The sequence below is a fragment of the Phasianus colchicus genome, chromosome 2 (genome assembly GCF_987193195.1).
Source record: "Phasianus colchicus chromosome 2, bPhaCol1.hap1.1, whole genome shotgun sequence".
Classification (NCBI taxonomy): Eukaryota; Metazoa; Chordata; class Aves; order Galliformes; family Phasianidae; genus Phasianus; species Phasianus colchicus.
The window spans coordinates 38,735,041-38,755,632 of record NC_143437.1 but is presented as its reverse complement, the minus strand read 5'-3'; the positions used below and the strand labels follow the sequence as shown (position 1 = coordinate 38,755,632).

Here is a 20,592-nt window from a genome sequence, read left to right as displayed (position 1 = left end):
AGCCAGAATGTGGTTTGAGCATCCTCCCATATTTTTCATTGGTCTTTGCAAGGTTTATTTTTCTTGAATGGCATAGGAGTGATGTTGATGGAGAGGTACCCAGCAGGACGTGGCAAAGAGAAAAAAAAAAAAAACTCTCACAGCTTAAGCATGAAAGATTTCTTTCTTTCTTTCATTTGTTTCAAATCCTACAATGAACTATTTTAACAGAAAAGCAAAGATGATTTGGTAAAATCAGGATAGAAGATAATGGAAACATGTATGCTCCTGCTCACTCAAAACTCCAAAAAAGTAAACACAACATCAACAACTTGTAAGATACATCGCTTTTCAGACACATAAATCCATCCTGGAAGCCACTTTTATTTTCAGGTCTCCAGACATGAAACACATTCTGGCTTCACAAAGTTTCCATAGAGAATTGTACTCTGAGCAACCTAAGAAGCACCAAAAATAACAGACTGACTAAAACTGTCCTAAAGAACAACAACAAAAGAAGATAATTCTTGCAGAGATGTCTTTAAAGAAAGTCACAGACATGCATACATCACCATCATTACAAACAACAAGGGATTATAAGGCTGATAAACAAATTCCCTCTTCCTTTCCAATTGCTTTTTTCTTACAGTTTGCCTCTGTACTGAATTGGTATCTCACCAGCTACTACAACAGCAAATTCTTTCAGGTTTTTTTACTGTTTTCCACAAAACTTTTCTTAAAATAGAAGAATGTTACCTTCCTCCTCAGCATACAGAAAGGAAAGTGAGCATGAAGTGACAACAACCTGCTCAACATCCTACAGGCAGTCTGTTGCAGTCAAGACCTGAGCCTATGTGCTATTTCCTATTTCTCTCCCACATCTAATTGCATTCAAAGAGCCAGTCCATCTCCTGTTTTCTCATATGCAACCTTGATGAAAAGTTGCCTTGATTACACACCCCTCTACACATTGCCCATTAGTTGTTCAGCCCTTGAGCCTGAGAAGCTGTTTATCCCAGGATTTCAGAACTCCAAGCATCATCTGCAGTGATATCTTTGAAAGGTTACAAACCCAAGCAACAACCACAGCCAAGGTGTACAGCATGAAGAGAATATAAAAATTGTTGAAAAGCCTGGTGGATTTGCTTTCTCTTTTCTCCCCACTTCATGAAGAAAATAACAGGAGTGTGATACTACAAGCCCCACAAACATCACAGCATCTAGGGAGGGGATGCAAATATCTTTCCCTAGAAAGGAGAGTCATGACAGAAGAACATTCATCAGCTGAATTCAGCATATCCCAAATAAGAGAAATATGAAAGCTTGATTTAGTTGCTTCTTCCCTCCTGCTCCACAGTGATGGAAACCATCTCAGCACTGGCATCTTACATGATCTGACATGGGATATTTTCTGTGGGAGGCGTCTTATGATTTTTGGTAGTGTTTCAAAGGCCAGTTCGTGGGGAAGTTGAGCAATTTTAATAGCAACTCTAATTTTTGTGATTATGGAGTAAGAAAAATAATTTGAATACTTGCCTAAGCGTAACATGAAAGATCAATGAACCAAAGAAAAACTCAATACATTTTGTTTCTGAATGTCTTATGATACTGCAGAACATGAGTACAATTTTCTTAACATTCAAGTTTCGAAAATCTGTAATTCAAATAATGATAACAAGAAATACAGAGTTTTTAAGCAGAAATATCAATTTAAAAAAATGGCAGGAGGGAATGTTAAAATCTATGTTGAGATCTACAATAGATTTGTGACAGGTTAAGAAACACGGGCAGTTTCTGCTGTTATTTAAACCATCAGGAAACCTTACCTCGAAATTCCAGGCCTCTGAGCTGAAAGGTGACCAGGCCATTTCCAATTTCGATCAAGTGCACAAATGCATTTAAATAATCTGATGCTAGAATAAAACAGTCTCCTGTGTTGTAGTTTCCCCAGCGGCCCAGAATCAAATCTCCACAAAGTGACTCCTGCAGCGATCTTGTCAAATGCTCATAAAAAATTGAGTTGAGATTATTGTCATCATTTCCTGCAACCAGAGCAGCAGATATTTGTAAAAACAAAACAAAACAAAACAAACAAACAAATAAATAAACTAAGCCGTTCTGCATAAAATCCTATACTCTTTCACTCCTGCATCAGGCCTCTTCCTCCAGCTAGGTAATATCTTCCTGGTGATAGTTCACATGAACTGCACTTGCTAAGCAGTTTTTAGTCCCTTAGAGAATCAGGCCTGAAACTTTTGCTTAATACAAACAATATCATAAATCTAACAACAAATTACTGATAACAGAAATCAGACTGAACCGAATTACCTTCTTTGTGTTTTACAACATCAAGAGTTTCTCAGCTCCATCGACAGACTCTGCTATGCTAAGTTAAAGTCTATCTACAGTCCTTAACTTTTAGAAACCAGAAATCATGATTAAGTGTACAAGCTTAAATTTAAATATTATTTATGATACTTTCACTAGCTAAATAATTTGTCACACATTTTCCACTAATTTTGCTGGGAATTACTTCCTTTTGTCCTCTGGGAGTTTTTCAAGGCTTTGCCTATGGCATATCCTTTGAGTAATTAAGATGAGGACACGTAAAGGCATGTTCAGTATATTGAAAAAGAATGAAACAAAGTTCATTAAAGACAAGAATTGCTACCACTCACTTTAAAAACAGTATCAGCTGTCCATTTACACACTGCTTGGATCAACTGTCCATTAAGGTTGGAAAAGACCTCTAAGATACAAGAATATGCATGGATACATATGTACAGGTACGTATGGATATTTATATGAGTCCATATTTTGGAGAAAAATAAGAGGACATCAGGCTGCAATTTCCCCTACAAATTGCTCAATACAGGAAGAAGAATGGGCACATTACTACACAGCATTTCATCACCATGGCCATTATGCATCCAGCCCTGGTACATACAGTACATACAAACACACAGGTGCATATGTATGTACAGATATACTGGATATTTTCTGGAGTACAATTATCAAAAGTAATTTTTAAAGCACACACAAAAGGAATGCTTCACTTGAGCTATACTTTTAAAAGCAGTCAACATGTGTAATCAGCATATATGCTAATAATAAGGGTTATTGTTATCAGAAGACAGAATGGCCTTGAGAAACATCTTAACATTTTGCCTTGAAATGATAAATAAGAAAGAGCATTATATATGCCTTGAACTGCTAATACTCCTTTTGTCCTCACAGACATCCTGGATTACTCCAATTTCTGCTTCAAGATGTGTATTTGTTCATGCTGTTAAGGAATAAGCACTGAAAGGGAGGGTGGGGAGGTCTGAAAACATCGCAATAATCACAAGGTAAACTTCTACCACAATACAAGCCTCCAAAACCTCAGAGGTAAAATAAAAGCAGTCGCAGAATATGAAACAGGAAGAAACGACTTATGAAATCCTAACCTCTCTCACTGGAACCATATTTGGCATGAAACCCAGATATCAGTTTCTGCTGGAAAGGACCCTGTCCTGTTGGAGAGAATCAGCTCAGGTATCACACACACCTCATGCCTCCTAAATTGTCAAAAAATGCTCCATTCCCAGTCTCACAGGAATTGCTCAGTGCAAATCAGGAAGGCGTTTTGGATTGCTGTGGATCAGAGCTCACTTAATGGACCATTACCTGAAGGAGAAATCCATCAGCTTACAAGCTTATTTTTTTTTCACCTCCTCCTGCATTTTTAGCTCCTCTCACTTCCCTTTCTCTTCCTCTACCCCTCATCCAGAAGAGCTTCTCTCCAGAGAATAGGAGATACCTGTCAGCCCAAACTACACGGTGATAGGGGCACCGTTAATCTGCTGCTTTTTTCCAAAACCTTTTCCTGACCATGGCTGACTTCAAGTCTAGCTAGAGTGTCTGCCAAGTGCTCCATGCAAACAGAAAGGCTGTGATTAACCAGGTGATTTGTATCCCAGCAGCTACCTAATCAGCTTCACGTAAATCAAGAGTGCATTTGTTTATCAAGGTACATGACTTAAACAGGTGCTCTGTTACATTTAAAACACTCTGGTTTGCTTCCATAACATATAATCCCTTTGAATCTATCTAACAGCTAAAGCCTGAATGGAGTAAATACATCACATTTTGCAAATGAAGTGAAACAAATCACCCAAGCTCCCAAGCCATACCTGCATCTTTTTCGATCTGAATTGCCAGTCTTGTGTTGGAATGGTCCGACCTTTTGGTGCTAGAAAACAAAGAAACAGCCAGTTGTACAGCCTACTCTGTTTTAAACAAGATTCTCCCAAATAAATGGTTTTATTTTCTTTTTAATATTTCTTTACATTCCATATCAGTATGCAATACACATTTCTAACCTGGTCATCAGTTTATTCCGACTGTTACTTGTTCCAGAAGCACATCAGTCAGGTGCCACCAAAACATTGAACAGAAAGAATATTAAATCAGCCTTTCTTCCCTTCTAAGTCTTTAGGCCAATAACTCAATATAATGGGTTTTGTTTATCTGAAAATATTTCTGTGAGTGTATAACATGAAAGGAAAATAAAAACACTTTATTTAGTTTATTTACCTAGGCAGAATGAGAGATTCCCTGTTCTCATTCCTCAAAAAACAGAGTGAACTCTGGCACTTAGTTCATACACAAGGAAATCCTGTCTCCCTTAGGAATGACAAAGCCTCTATTCCAAGTTTTCACTGTACCAGAGGGATATAAATCCCATAGGAGAAATAGTCACAGAATGGAAAGGATTGTAAGGAATACTGGATGGAGCTTTTATTCCTACCCATAACAAAATACATGGTAAAGTCTGAAGATAAAGAACAAGTAAATCAGTGTGGGCAAGCCAAGCTGTGTCCACCAGAAGGAAGTGGCTGCTGTGGTGATTAGAGGTACTCAACACCAGAAGTCCAAAGCATTTACCCAGTATCCATCTCCCAAGCCTTCAGAGTAAAAGTGAAAGCCTCAGCAAACAGGAATGTTACAGGAAACATACATTATTAGCCCAAAATATTGCTCTGCTAACTGTATTTAGGATTTCTTATGCTTTCTATATACAAGTGATTTAAAGGACTGGAAGATTGTACGCGAAAGCTATAAATTCTTGCTGAAGCTGAATTGAGGGAAGGATGCCACGGATGTCCATTACGTTAGAATATTTTTTTATCCACCTTCTACACCTGGCTCTGCTATGAAAAAAAAAAACAACAACAACAACCCAACCAACCTTTGGAAAACTAACCACCAAACTAATAGATTCACACTTTCATGCTGTAGAAAAGGGTAAAGAACTGCTGTACTTTTACTCCCATTCAGCTACTGATTTTTGCTTTAAAAAGCATGTTCTTTACTTTGTAATAAATATAGTCAGGGAAGATAGGAGTCGTAATTAGAATTATTTGTAATTAATATTAGGATACCATCTACATACATTAACATTTCATTTGATGTATTATTTATCTTCCTTCCTCTGGTTGGCCAAGTTACAAGAACAACTACAATTTTCATTTCCTATGTAACAGAAAATGGTAATGTGGGGGGGGTTCCGAAGCAATTCAGAATATAAAGAATGATTTTACTTCAAAAAGCTTGTCAGAATTCTTTTACCCAGATAAACATCCACCTGCAAATGCAACATATGCAAGAGTAAGCATAAAGATTACGTTGTAGAATTCAAATAATTTTGCATTCTCAGCAGAGAAACATTGCCATTTTCAAAATTGCTTGTGTTAAGACTAAGAGACTACTTATTAGCTTTCAGTCCCTCTGAAATCAGTGTGGCAGAATTAAGTACAAGTCAATACTATTTTTTACTCCAAATTTTTATCAACCTGCAAACCTGTACTGTTTTCGAAGCACATTCAGACTTAAATCAAGCAGTATACAGAATTCTAATCTATATAAAGAACTCTTTATCCAGCATGCAACTCAGACTCCACTTCATTCCCTCCATTCTACCCACTCCCGCCCTCCTTTTTTTTTTTTTTCTTCTTTTTAGGAGAAATGTGAGTGCTGCAGGTGATACTGTGACAGATGAAGCAGCCTGAACGAGGGCAGGAAGCAGAATGGCTCTCACAAAGCCAAACCAGGCTCTGTTGCGGCTTCTTCCTTCATTCTAAGCACAGTATCAATTTCTTAAACACAGAAAACACGGGCCTCAGGACACGAGATAAGAAAGGATTCAACTCTTCAGATACTACCAGCAATACTCAAAGCCTCATACTGATATTTTGAAGGATAATTTTCATTTTTTATGAACACTGAGAATAATACACACACTTGATAAAGCAGAGTGAACTACTTTTATCCTGACGTTCAGTTTACTTGAAGAAATTCACTCAAGGTAATCATGTAGGATTTTAAAAATCTTCCACAAGTATTAGTAGCCATAGCTATGTTTGCAGCTTCTTGAAGGCAACAGGAATTTGCTTAGCATTAAACTCCAAAGCACTGCTCCTTAAACTCCAACTAGCTACATCTTTACTCTGGGTCTTTTTGCTGTCAAGTAGGACCTCCTAAGTGAACTTCTTGGACAAGTGGGAGATTTGGGCTGTCCTCCAGTGGCTTCCTGCCTTAAATTTGATTGTTACCACTCATACAAGGTGATAATTAGCTCAGTAATTGGATTTCTTCCTGAACTGCATTATTCCATGCAAACTGAGCAGGTCCTCAGGCACTTGCCCCTAAGAGCAAGTGATTGTCTTTGAACTTCTTCAGCTATTTTAAAGCCAACGTATTCCCTAGTTCTGAAATATCTAACTCATATAGATGACTCTATATATCTAACTCATTCATATAGATGCTCAGATAATATACTGGTTTGTGTGGCACTGTTCATGTCATTATAATTATTGCTTAGTTTGCAGAAGGATCAGGTCATTTCCTATGCATCCACTGTCCAAAAATATCATCTTGTTTCTCAACCTGGAAAGAATTCTCCCACCACACTCTCCCAAATTCATTAGAAGGACAGAAAATAGACTGAAGAAGATTCAATTCAGGTAGCCTGGGGTGGATACTGAGAATCAGACAAACTGAAGGGAAAAATTATCTCAGTATTTATTTCCAGAACATGAAAATAACTCTTCCATCCATCTTGCAGTTGCTGGATTTTGCCCCAAAACACAAACTCAAGATTTCCAGGTTTCCTGCTGTGAAATAGGGGATCTCTAGTTTTATAAGAGAACAACACAAAGGAAAGCAGTCCCCCTGTGGGGAAATGAAAGAGATGCTTTTCTAGGGTAGATCCAAAGTTTTCTTCTGTCAGTGTTCAAGCAATTTTAATCCACCTTTCCATGACACCTGACAAGTCTAACAGGAGGAAACATTACTGTGCTGCAGCCCTACAATTATTCATGGAGTCTGGGGAAAAAAAAAATCCATTTGAATGTCTTATGCTGTTGGCATTATAAATGGAAGGCTTAACATTAAAAACACAGTAGTAGTAGTAGGCTAAGATAGCAAGGCAGGGGGGTGAATGAGGAAACAGCAGAATAAACAAGCATCCACGAATATCTGAAGGATACCAAGGGCAAAAATGATGGTACTAATTGGAAGTGTGAGGATGTCCAAGTAGTTTTAAATCAATTTCATCTAAAAGGCAGAATATTTCAGCATGATTACAACAACAAAGGCTGACAGCCCCTTCGTGCATAACTACATCCAGGTTTTCTGGGCAATTGCATTGAAGACATGCTCTAGGTTTAACTCATGTTAATAAAGAAAGATCTTTTATAAATGGAAACAATATCTCCTTCCTGATCACTTGTTCTGATTTTTATTCTTCATGCTTTCTTCTTTCCTTCTGTCCCTCCCTTCTCCAGTATTTCACCTGGAAAAAATAAACAGTGGCACTGATTGCATTCTAGGAAACTAGAAGGGGTAAGGTGTAAAAGTTCCAGGTGTTTAAGATGCTGCTGATGAGGGATCCTTTTAAAACATAGGAAGATTTTACTATCAGCATTTGGTCTGTCTATGTTTGCTCTCGTTGTCACTGATGGAGTGCTGGGGCCCTGCCATGCCTGGAAGTACTTTGCTTAGTGCAGCACCTTGCATCCCAACCAGGCTTATTGTGCACAACTCAGACATACTGCCAATTTAAAAGCAAATGTGATAATTACATACACAAAAACCTGCATTTGAAGCATTACAGGTAAGAGTTGAGTCAAACAGACATCATAGGGATGGTTCCCATCTCTGAGACCTGCAGGACTTGGAGTCTGGTGCTTCCAGAAAATGCAGCAAAATGGGCGCATGAGGGTGAAGAGACAAAAACTTTAAATTGTAAGAGGCTGGAGAGTAAAAAGGAGGCAATGAGAAAAGTCCTGGGTAAGTTTTCAGCAGAAAAAGAGAGAGAGAAAGATCAGACAGCTAAAAAATATATACCAAAGTATTGGAAGCTGCGCCAGCAAGTGTGCCAAGATGTTTATTTCCCTTACTCCACACAGAGAGATGCAAATTGCTTCAGCAACATGAAAGGAGGAAAGGACAGCAAAGTATTTCAAAATTCATTCTTAATATTCTTCATGCTGATAAAGTGCTGTTAAGCTTTTCTGGTGCACAGTATTATAACAGCATACTTTTATATTTTAACTGTCACTTTCAGACTTGAGATGACTACTTACAAACAAAAGTAGGAGATGGAGACTGAGAGGATGTATGAGAAAGAATAAAACAAACACTAGGAAGTGATGTCTTAAAAAGAAAACCTAGATTAGAAATACTAGTTTAGATCATTAACAGGTTCTCCATATTTACAGATTTCTCAGCAAAAGGTACAGGAAGACAAAAGAGAAGCTAATCAAGTTGTTTCAGTGCCATCAAACTGGGAGCGAAGTATCAATGATACCACACCAAAAAAGAACAAAAATTTTACCACTACTCTACAATTGCACAAAATCCAACAGGGATAAATTTTAAGGTTTTTTTTTTTTTTTTTTAAATGATTATTATTATTGCAAGAACTATGGAGAAGGCTGATCATTTACAGCAGTCATTATGTTAGTCCCTATAGTACTCTTCAGACTGAAAAAGTCTCCCAGCACATGGACACTACATGGTATTTTGAGAGCAAAAATTGCTAGTCGAAAGATAAAAAGTATTTCTCTATCATTCATCCAGTATTTATCTACCGCCAATTAGCACAGAGCTTCTGGGATGATTCTCAGTGGTAATGATATAATTCTGTATCTTTGTATAATCTCAGAAAGAAGTGAGAGAAATTTTACATTTTGCTCTTCTGAGCACTCAGGCAATTTGGGTCCAGTATATTCCCTAGCATATCAGGACACAATTGGGACTTGAGCAAGCTGTAGCATGAATTACTCCCTGCTGCTATCGGTTTACAACTTGCACATCATTTCTGTTTGAATGAACATCTTCTCTGTAATGTCAACGTCTCACCTGTCTTTAAATCTTGACAAAACCTGGACAAATAAGCATCCTCTTGAATGAAAGGTCTGAGTTTACTGCTCCTAACCTCAGCCTACCCCTAAATGTTTGATATAGTTTAATCTAAAACAGGAGGTGGTCTATGTTGTAAAAGTGAATGGGATGAACGCTTGCTCAGAACTCGCAGAAAATGCACTTGGACAGGTTCCCAACACTCAACACGACAGAAATCTCACAAGTTTTATTTGATCTCACTAGATTTATATAATTTGGAAGCCAAACATTAGAAGAACAGCTGATAAAAGTTTAGAGTCACTGCGCATCCATTTAAGCACTTAAAATATTACCTGCTTCCTAACTCTAATTTATGAGTCCATTCTCATCCTTCTCTTCCTCCTTGCTGTTGTCTTCCTTCCTGAACAGCTTTGGAAATCCTCTTCTATTGTGCTCATGATTGCTTCTCGTCGGGTCTGAATTCCTGCTTATAAACGTCTTCTCAGATTTTCCACTGCATGCATTTTGCCTCTCCGCCCATCCCTTTCCCTTTTCATTTATCCCGCTTGTGGTTTTGATCTCTGCTTGTGTTCCTCCCTGGTCTCAGCATGGATTCTCTCTCTGATGCCTTCCTTCTGTCTTTATTCTGTCCTCTTAAAATGATTCAATGAACTGGAGTTGCGAATGCATCTTTAACTCTGCAGGGAACTACAGAGCACTGAATCAGAATGCACTCCCAATTAATTATCACACATATGGCTCCTATTCAATTAGCCTCAATTTGTTTTATTGACTGCCACAGGCAAAATTTGAGAAGAGGAGATGTTACCAGTTAAAGAGATACCGCCAAACCGCAGAAATACAGCTTTGAATTTTCTGTAGTCTCCCCTGAGTTTAAAAATCTTGACAACTTTGAAAACACTTATTTTAATACCAGTTCTGTTCAGCTAAAGGCCTGTTTTTCTTCACCCGTTTTTTCCCAGATAGCTAAGACTCCAACTGCGATGTCAAGCAATAAGGTGAAGCCTAGTTTGGAGAGAACATGCACACATCTGTGCTACAGCAAAGAAGCATACATGCTCAAGAGGCCACTAGCTAAAGGGAAGATGACAGCTCAAAACAAGAGAGGGACATGATTTCTAGCAGGGCTTCTCAGGCCTGAGGCTTTACCTGAAGCAGCACCTCAAAACCCTGCACGCTCACTGAAGGGAATTAAAGACTCTCATAGTAGTCCAGCATTGCATGTACAAGTTCAGTGGCAGTGCTGATGGTGTGCAATGTGAAGATGTATACCATACAGGCCTAGAGCAGGGAAGAAAGAGGGAATGGTCTCAAGAAGACAATCAGCTCAACAAGTTTAATGAGTAGCACACAACTTCAGAGACTCATGAAGAGCTAAGACTGAAATACAGATGAAGTTATTCAAAAGTTCTGGTTTTCTCTGTTCTCTCCTGCAATGCCAAAGCCATCATCAGGCACACACTTCGGGAGGTTGGGGCACAACCTCCCAACGAGTAGCCCATACTCACTGTTTTCATAAAGGAACATTTCCTTTTTTCCAAAAATCATCTTTGCTAGGGAAGTATTCCAGTTGTAAGGGAAGACTAACAAAGATAAACCAGCAGCAATCTCTAATGTTTTCAGCTTTTGCATCACAGCCAGGTGGAGAGGACTGCTGCTGTGAATAGGAACACCATACCCATGGGATACCCTACTGCCAAACTAGGCTGAGCACTCAAGGATCTAAATCCTTTTGAAGTCATCAGAAAACCTCAGTAAATTCAACATGCCCTGTGAAGAGGGAACAGGCAACCTATTCTGATTTGAAGACAATGCACCAAAAATTCAAACTAAAAGCAGTTCCTTCATTGATTCTGTTTGTTTTGACTTGTAAGTCCTGGGCACTAATGAATGCCCATTCTGGTTTAATCTACATGCTGAAATTTGCACTATTTTGCTGACTTATAAACTAACTTAACACTCAACAAAAGTCTGGAAAAGCCCTGATACCAATCCAGTAAAGACCTCTTAAAAGAGCCACCGTCATCAAAAAGACTAAGATAGATACAACTGAGTAATAACCAATAATAAAAGAACTGTAGTCTCAATACTGTAAAATCTTGAAACTGGAATACATTTCTTCTTTCTGATCAGTTTATAAAAACAGCACAGAAACAGAAGCAGTCAGAGAGACAACTGCAAAAATTAGCAGTAAAGCAGAAGCAGTTAAGAAGAAACTAAAAAGATAGCAATGAACTGCAGAACTCATGGCTGGGCTTTCAAGCTGGTGGCTGGAAATATTCAGAAAAATTGAACTCTGAGAAAGGGGAATTGGCAGTGACAGAGTCAGAACACAACATTTGTCAAACAATACTCAAAGAATTAAGGCAAACAGTACATCTGGGAGGAAAAGTGTCCTCTTATGGCTAAGTCACACAATAATTGTTGACTTCTGAGGTTAATGTACCTTTCTTTAAAGTATTCATTATAAATCAATGTCCAAGACTACTGAACTATAAACATTTGCTGCAATTGTCCCTCTGTAAACATCACTACTATGGAGGTCTAAGAACATGTGAGAAATCAAACAACATAGCAAGAAAAGACCAAAAAAAAAAAAAAAAAAAAGAGGCCTTGCAGCTCCCAAGCAAGGCCCACTGACAGTTATGGGTGAATGGCATTTCATTTTGTGTTTGGACCAGGGCTTTTGGCAGCTGCACCAGATGAGCAGGCTCACAGGGAAACCAGATGCCCTAGGATGCGTTAAAAAATAATAATTTGGAAGTGGAAGGCTTGTTATTTTATGGGAAAAGGGAAAGGAGCAGATGGGCACTTTTCACATCTCCTTTCCCACACACGTGCACAATGTGAGGTCAATCCTGGTTATGCTCACATTGGGAAAACTCTCCCCACTCCACCTGCAGGCTGTGCATGATGGACAAATTATGTCAGACAGCAGGAAAAAAAGAAAATGGCAGCTGCACTAAACCTAAGACAGGGCACATTCTTCTCAACCTCTATCCCCAACTATATGAACCTTATACAGGTAGCTGTTTGCCAGACCACAATGAGCAAGCAACAACATAGTGATGCACTTGAAGAAAAAGACTTGCTCACATATTCTCAAACAGAGAGAGACATCTGGTAATGCTGTTCTGAAGTAACTGGCAATTTAATCACAGCCTCTTTTGAGACACTAACTAATTTAGTTAAAACAGACAGTAATTCACTAGAGATCTTTCAAAGCAAATGCAAGCTGTCCCTTACCCAAAAGCAGGCACCAAACCAGATGACCAGGGAAGAACAGAGGCAGGAAAGAGCACATGAGAGGGGGGAGAGATTTGCAGACAGTTAAAACCCCAGAGTGTTGGTGGCAGCTCATTGTTTGTGGGGACAAGTCACAGCTGCAGCAGAGAAGGGTTTGCTCAGAGCAATCTTGGGATTAGATCTGCTGGGGAATGAAAGTATACTTTCTGCTCTGTTCTGTTAGTTCCCATATCTGAGATACAAAGTGAGATAAGAAGAAGGGAAGACAAGAGAGAGACAAAGTAATTAAGAAAGAAAGCAAAGCAGTAGAATGGAACAACAGCATTTCAACCAAAGCTACACTTTAAAGTGTCCATACATTAAACAAGATTTACTGCTATTTCCTTTTCTCTCTGACATCTACAGCCTAATCGTTCCAACAGCTGTGAAAATAAAGAGTGAAACAGGACTCTTCAAACTGCATAGCAGAACTCAGGCTGACAGCAGGACAAACCCAAACTCTTTTTAAAGAGAAAATTTCTCAGAGTTGGACTCCCATGGGACAACCAGCTCCTGAGTGCAGGCCATCCTTCTGACTTTCTACCCCTCTCTTTTCAACAACAGTGGCAGCAAAAGCTGTAAAAAATGGTAGTATGAGAGGTCATTCTTTCCTAACCTCCCCTCCCTATTGGCTATTCTTTCTTCTTCTTAAAACCACTCTTCCCTTTCTCCCCAGAAAGAACCCTGACCTCTGTGATGCATAGCTGTGCCAGGCTTCACACTGCAGTGAGCCCAGAAGTGCACACTATAAACAACCAGCATATGTCAGCTCCAAGGAGGAACACCCATGGCTCTGTGAACACACTGCCAGAGCACAAACAGGCACAGCATGATTCCTAAATTTGAGGAGCTTGCTAGGAATTTCACAGTTTGCTTACTGTCAAGAGGAACTTTTTTTGGGGGGGTGCCGTTTTTTATTTATTTTTTTTACCTGTTTGAGTTTCTCCATCTCCCCAAGAAAACAAACAAGCCATCATCTGCATTCCCTAAGACTTTCAACTCCAAATCACACCATCCAGAGTGGCAGATGTCCTGTAAGAAACCTGAGAAACCAAATTTCTGGGCAGTCAGCAAAAAAAAACCTGAGACTAAAGGTAAGGCTGGAAACTTAAGATGTGCTCATGTGCTCTCAGAAAACATCAGATTGTGACAACCAAGACAACGCTTTAAGAGACAGATGGAGAAGCTGCTCACTGCCCAAGCAACTTGCCTAAGAGCCCATTTAATAATGTGGAGCTCTCCACTTGTTAATGCCCAAATATTTAGTTCTGGATTCACTTTACAGAAAATGAACCTGATGCTTTTAACTCAGCCAATTTCACACTGTTGGCCCAAATGAGATGAGAGAAAATGGAGTGTGCAAAAATAGGTTTTGCTCAAGTGAAACAACAAAAGAATGTAGTTTGATTGACAGCAGAGAAGTGTGCAAATACTGATAAACAGGATAGATGCTCTACCAATGCAACCTTATTACTTGGAAGAGAAACAAAACCATCATATTTTAAGTTAAGACATGTAGTTGCTTGCCTAAATTGTTTTTGGTTAGTGTAGTTAACAGGTTAAACTATAAAAATATAGCCATGAAATAACTATCTGTATAATATCATATAAACATAAATGAGTTTTTGAGTAGCTAATATAAATATGATAATTTAATGTAGGCATCAACATGATAAGGAAGTGTTTGAAAATGAATATGCAAAATAGGCAAAACAAAAAAGCTATATAAAGCACACTGGAAGTAGCTTTCCCCTGGGAAGAAGTCTCTGTCAACAGGTAATGAGTATAGAATTGAAAAGAAAAAAAAAAAAAGAAAGAAAAAAGAAAAAAGAAAAAAAAAAGAAAAAAAAAGTCAAGGTTGCTTCATCTATCCCAGAATCCATTGTACTGAACCTGGAACTGCCCATGAATGCTGCGAGCCAAATTTAGCAAAAGTAACTGTCAGTGCACTCCAAAAAGAAATAACTTGCCTCTGTGCATTGTATTTGGTCTTGTAGCACCTGAAAACTCAGTGTGTGCCCTGCCCTAAGACACTGCTGCCCAAAGAAAGGTCAGTGAAGGAGACAGAACAACCTTCCCTTCCAGTTCAAGTTCCTGAGCCTATTTAACTCCACAGCTCTGAAAGAAAGTAGTCAAGCCACAGTTTTGATTTTTTAGATACTGAAGGGTAAAGATTTAAGGCAGTAAGACAATGCCAGTCTCACTTTATTCAATTATTTCAAGCATTCTGTAGGAAATTTTCCTACTTGAAATACAATATTATTTCCTTCCCCTGAATTTTTCTGTTTTATCATTGTGTCCCTTTAATGACCCTGGAATTTTTCAGTACCGCTGTCACTCACTCTGCTCAGTTCTTCACATGAGCAATCAAATACTGAAGTACAAGCAAGGCAAAGAAGAATCAGAACTGTTAGAGACAAAATAAACATCAATTTAGGAGATGCATACTGTGGAATGCCACAGGTACAGACAAACATTTATTTCATTTTGATAATTATCTGAGTGTTCTACAAGGCCACTTACTATTTCTGAACAGTTTTTTTGAGGGAAAGGTTGTGGTTTTGTGTTTTAAGTGATAAGACCAAAAGATGTACTACAATTTGTAACAAACAACAAAGCACAAATCTTTCACAGCTCTAATTTGAGCATTCACATTGAAGACAAAGCTGTAATTACTGCTTATTTTGAAAAGACAAGCAGCAGCAGTTTAAAGCATTTAAAATGTTAAATTTTTTTGACATGAGGTTTTATTTTCAAAAATGATTAGCATCAGCTTCTTTACTTCCTCTGGAAGGAGTCACTGATTGTCAGTACTGATGAAAGCATCAACCACCATCTTCTGGAATTCCTTTGAATATTTTCTGTTCATCTTGTCCCAAAAGCTTTAGACCAACTCAAAGCAAATTAAAATGTTCCTATCTATTTCCTTCTACATTAACCTACAGATATCACACTAATCTAACTACTTAGAAGTGATATGCCTATAATTAATAAGTCCAATTCTCTAACCTGCACAGAGAAAAGCAGCCATGTGCCTTCAAAATGCTCTGGTTGAAATGCAGTAAATATTCAATTCTCCACCTTCTACTATTCAAAATTTCTGTCCAAAATGTAAAGCTGTCTGTGGGATTAGCAGTAGCTTCCTGACTTTCTAAGACTACCCTCAGTTAAATGAACTTGTTGACCCAGAAAAGGATGTGTGACAAAGAATTTTGTTAAGCGTACAAAGCTCAGCTTGCTCCAAAAACTTTCCACAAATCTCTTCAGACTCAGAAGCTTTATTTAACTTGGTTTCGTACTCCTCTATAAAGAAACTACAGAGACATATTTGCTTACTAACACAAGTCAAATTCAAACAAAAAAATAAAACTCTTCAGAAACTCATCAGATCCTTTCCCCTAAGAGTTGGAGGAAGCTATCACTGTCATTTCCAGTTCCGAATTCTGTTGAGGTGCTCATGGTATCGAATACAAGATATGTGATAAATGCACAACACTTCTCATTGCTCTGACCAAATCCTACTTTGGCCAATACAATTTTCACTTTGTGCTTCCCACCAGTGTTCTGCAGCTGCCATGTTTACTCAGAGTCCAGTTACATGTTGGTAGGCAATCCTTCTGAAAACTACCTCCAGTTGAATAAGACTGTTCTCTTTTATCTGCTACTTTTGTTGAAAACCTTCAACCCCCGTTACCAAGCACTCCGAAATCCTACAGGGTAAAAGGAACAGCAGCTCTTTATTCAATCTGTTCAATATTCTAAGACTATGTCCTCGTGAAATGAATGACAGCTAAATTCTGACAACAACAAATTCTTATGTCAAACTCTGAGATCAGATGTAGCAAGTAATTACAATGCACACTTATCATCACTTCTCTATAAGAGTTACCTGCCACATCCCAGTGGTAACATTTAATCAGGCCAGTATAAAATATATTAATGCAGCCTGACTTGTAGTGCCAAAGGCTTAACAGATTTAGTTGCTAACACTAGCTAGTAAGACAAAAAAGGCTGACAACTGGGAGTTTTACCGTCGGTTTTTTTTTCCACAGCTTTGTTATTGTATGCCTGTAAAACAAATGCAATGTGACAGCTCATCTGTAGCATACTGATAATTGTTTATATACATTTCCAGAAACAACCGAATGAATATGAAATAGTAAAACATCAGAATCAAGATTCAGAAGATGAACTCCTCATGGCCTACAACAGTTAATGGAATATCTTTGGAAAGAAAAATACTTCCAGAAATAAAATGAATGAGAGCAAAACCTTTAAAAATAACTTTTGAATAGTCTTACTTGTAGTTTTTCTCCCAGAACTTGATCGGTCTTGCGTATGATGCAATAAAGATGACACTACCAAGAAATGGACTCAGTGGAGTAGAAAAGACTGAAGTGGCCAGCGTTTGGAAAAAAAGCATGGCAGAGTCTGAAAAGTGCAAGTTAAGGTAACACAAATTATTTAGTCATACTTTCAAACCATTTTTGAGGCAACTCTTAAAACCATTTTTGCCTTTTTATTGCCTATCTTACCGAAGAGGTAGAGGGAGAAGAGAAGAAGGCAGGCAGTGCCAAATTGCCAATTACCACCATGTAATCCATGTCTTTTCAATGCTGCACAGTTGTAATGGAGGTGACAAGTTTGAATAGAGTACAGTATTAGCAGTGTGACTTGGTCTAACCTCTGCCCAAGGACAGATCCTGATTGTAGCTAGAGCAGCGCCTTTTTCTATCTACTGAACATATCTTCTATAACACAAAGTGATTCTTGAGAGTCTGACAGAAAGGGTTTAAAACACACAGAGCCAAAAAGTAATTATTTTTATGGAAATTCTTATTTCTCTGCATTGGAATCATCCTAGTAGCGAGGCTGACATTTCATTTTGTGAGTTTCTGCTTATTTGGAAATTAGCTAGTATGTGAAGAAACAACTACACCTATACAATCCAACTTACTGGCTGAAAAGCACACTTTCAGGTTAGTTTTTATCGACAGTTTAAAGTTTCATGCTGATTTAAAAGTAAAAAAAATGTTCTGCATTTAATGCTTTTTGAAATACGTACAAAATGAGAGGATGAGGACAGAGGAATAGAAAATACCACACAAACACTATAATGAATGCGTAAATCCATGGCTTACTTTAAATTCTTACTCTAGACTGCTGGAAAGCAACTTAGGCGATGGATAAGGACACAGCAAAACATGCATATTGAAAGAAATATGATTTCAAAACAAAACAAAAAACAGGCAAACTGTTCAGTATTAATTCTTCTTTAATTTATACCAGGACCATGAAATCTCAGGAAAAAAGTTCCCAAGTTGGTGTAAATGACAAGTTGTCCTTCCTTACACTTCCATTGGAAGGAACATACTAAATATAGAAGCCACAGACGAAGTAGCAACCATCAAGTACAGCAATCAAGTGCATTTCATTCTAAAATTCAAGTCAAATTGCTCAACAACCACAGCCTTCTAGTTCTAATAATGCGTCCTCCACAGTCTAAGTCTGTACAGTAAACATCTTTACAAATGTATCATCATTTGCAATACAATATTTCCATTAAAAGGCTAACCCTGCCATGCTTTCAAAGCAATTTGCAAAATCTACAAACAAATATTTGCCAAAAGATCTCTCTCATATCCCTCAAACATATTAAAAGAAAGTGGTCCTGAATGGTGTCTTTATGCATTAGTGAACTTGCAAAATGAGCTGCCCTTAGAGTCTAAAGTTCAAAAAGTGACAGCACAGAGCAGGAAGCAAGTACACCAAAAGTTAAACTGTCACATTACCCTGTAGTCATAAGCAGCATTGACTGCAAAAGATGAACAAGTATTTACAAGTGTCGGATAAAGGAAGGAGGCATGGGAGCTGAAGAGACAAAAAAGAGCAAGGAGAACAGATAAGGACAGTAAATCAAGTTTTCTACAGAGAGTTCTAATGTCATTATTGATTTAAAAATTGCGACTTTCATGAGTTAAGACATTTAGGATTCCCCTGTGAACTGTTTGTATTAAAGACATAAGCAGTAGCAACAGTTTTATTTTTGCTGAAAGACATAATGCTCTACTACATACAAGTCAAAAGCTATTTCCCATTTGACTTGTGAAGAGTGGTTTTAATAAAGTGTTTCACATATGTAAACGTGCTCATGAAAACAAGTAACAGCACCAGAAATACTTACCTAGAGCGGATGTGTGCAGTAATATACAGACATATATATATATGCCAGATACATCAAATGTATATGTGTATATATATATACACACATAAAACTGTCAAAAAATCTACAGCCATTCTTTCTTGCTCTGCATCTCAAGTGAGTTTGCCTGAGTGCCATCTTTGTTACGTTATACATTGTAGAAGCAGAGTTTATTTGTAAATAACGGATTTTCTTTTCAAGGTGGCCAAAATCAAATTTTGAGAAGAATTAACAAAAAGCTGCTCAGAGTGAAATAAAACATTCTATTTGAGGATTAACTATTATTTAAAAGTCTGTCTGAATTCAAGTCAGCTTCAAAACAAGTAAAAGAATGGTTTATGTTTTAAAAATCTTCCATCCCCTTCCTTCAATACAAAACTATGCAGTAAATCCAGTCCAAATCTTCTGATGCCCCCAAAACACATTTTTAATTGCAGTTACCCTGAGCCAAGACATTTGGTCACTTCCAGGCATTAGAGCACTTCTTAGAGGGTGGAAGAACCGATTTTCAAAGGGCGTTCTTTTCTGCTGCTAGGGCTGCAATCCTGACACACTGATGGCAGAAGCACTTAAAAGCAGAATAATCTAAACTACAAATCCTTTCTTTCAAAATCTCACTGTTCATTTTTTAGTTAAAAATCTGCTCTGACTACAGACTAGACCAACTTTCTCAATGTGCTACAATTTAAAAGAAATGAGCACAATCCCATTTAAACACTGAGAAATGAAGTAGCAGATCTCTCCTCCAGCATGAAGTCCATTTCTGCTTCTGAAGTCTCAGCTCAGAACTGCAGAATTATAAGGGACTTTATGGAGTCACTGAGATCATCCAGCAGCCACAGCTAAACCTCTGTGTCTCTTGACAGATGTTTGTCTGAATTCTCTAAGAATTCTAATGGTGGAGACTCCACAATGCCCTCCAGGCAAAGCTCCAGGTTTGTTGCTCTTCCTTCCCTGTACACCTGAATGAAATTCACTGAAGTGAGTGGAACTTCTCAGTCACTGAATTCTACAGCAAAAACTCACCTAAGAGCTTTTAAATTTAAATTTTGGTGTGTTGTTTGTGGAAATGATCTGAACAATTAAGAGCCACAAATATTTAGAAAAGGCAGGCTTAGTGCCATACATGCAATATTTATTCATTAGTACTGTCGGCAGGGTTATGGTAACAACAAATAAAAATACTGTGCAAAAAAGGCAGAGTAATTGTTGCTGTGGGAATAGCGACTTGGGCATTGAACCAATATCATTACTGCAACATTGTCTTGAAAGATAGATTCACATTTATGACAGACATTATTAATATAAATAATAGAATGCTAATTTAGATCACTTTCGTAATAAGTGTGTAAATAAACTGAATCCTGATAGTTCACTGCTTTCCATTTTGCAAAGCTTACTTGGTAGTTTTATCAAGACTGAAGTTATCACTGTGCAAAAATATATGTGATCAAAGAGGAACTCACGGAAATATAATTTCGATACTCAGATGTTTTGCTAAATAACTTCATATATTTTCCTGCAATTCATACCTATAACAGAGATGAAAATAACTTTTTGTTGTGAAATTCCATTGTAACTTGCTACAAGTCATTCTAAATTTTCTGATAACTAACAATTTTTAATAATGCTTTTTGTTTGCAAATAGGCAACTTAAAGGTTTCCTTCTGGGAGTTATTCTGTCTTCACTTCCATCTGTCAAAGATCCCATTTAT

At 37.8% G+C, this 20,592-nt stretch overlaps 1 protein-coding gene across 5 annotated transcripts in view; it reads right to left on the bottom strand.

Annotated features, from left to right (window-relative positions):
- The window catches only part of PCNX2 (pecanex 2), a 149,198-nt gene that overhangs the window by 33,742 nt on the left and 94,864 nt on the right, over positions 1-20,592 (bottom strand). For all 5 annotated transcript variants that reach the window (XM_031591892.2, XM_090135414.1, XM_090135417.1 and 2 more), the window contains 3 exons: positions 16,977-17,106; positions 4,155-4,213; positions 1,806-2,021 (listed from right to left, as the gene is read on the bottom strand). In XM_031591892.2, coding sequence (XP_031447752.2) covers positions 1,806-2,021; positions 4,155-4,213; positions 16,977-17,106 — 405 coding nt within the window. The remainder of the gene's footprint in view (positions 1-1,805; positions 2,022-4,154; positions 4,214-16,976; positions 17,107-20,592) is intronic.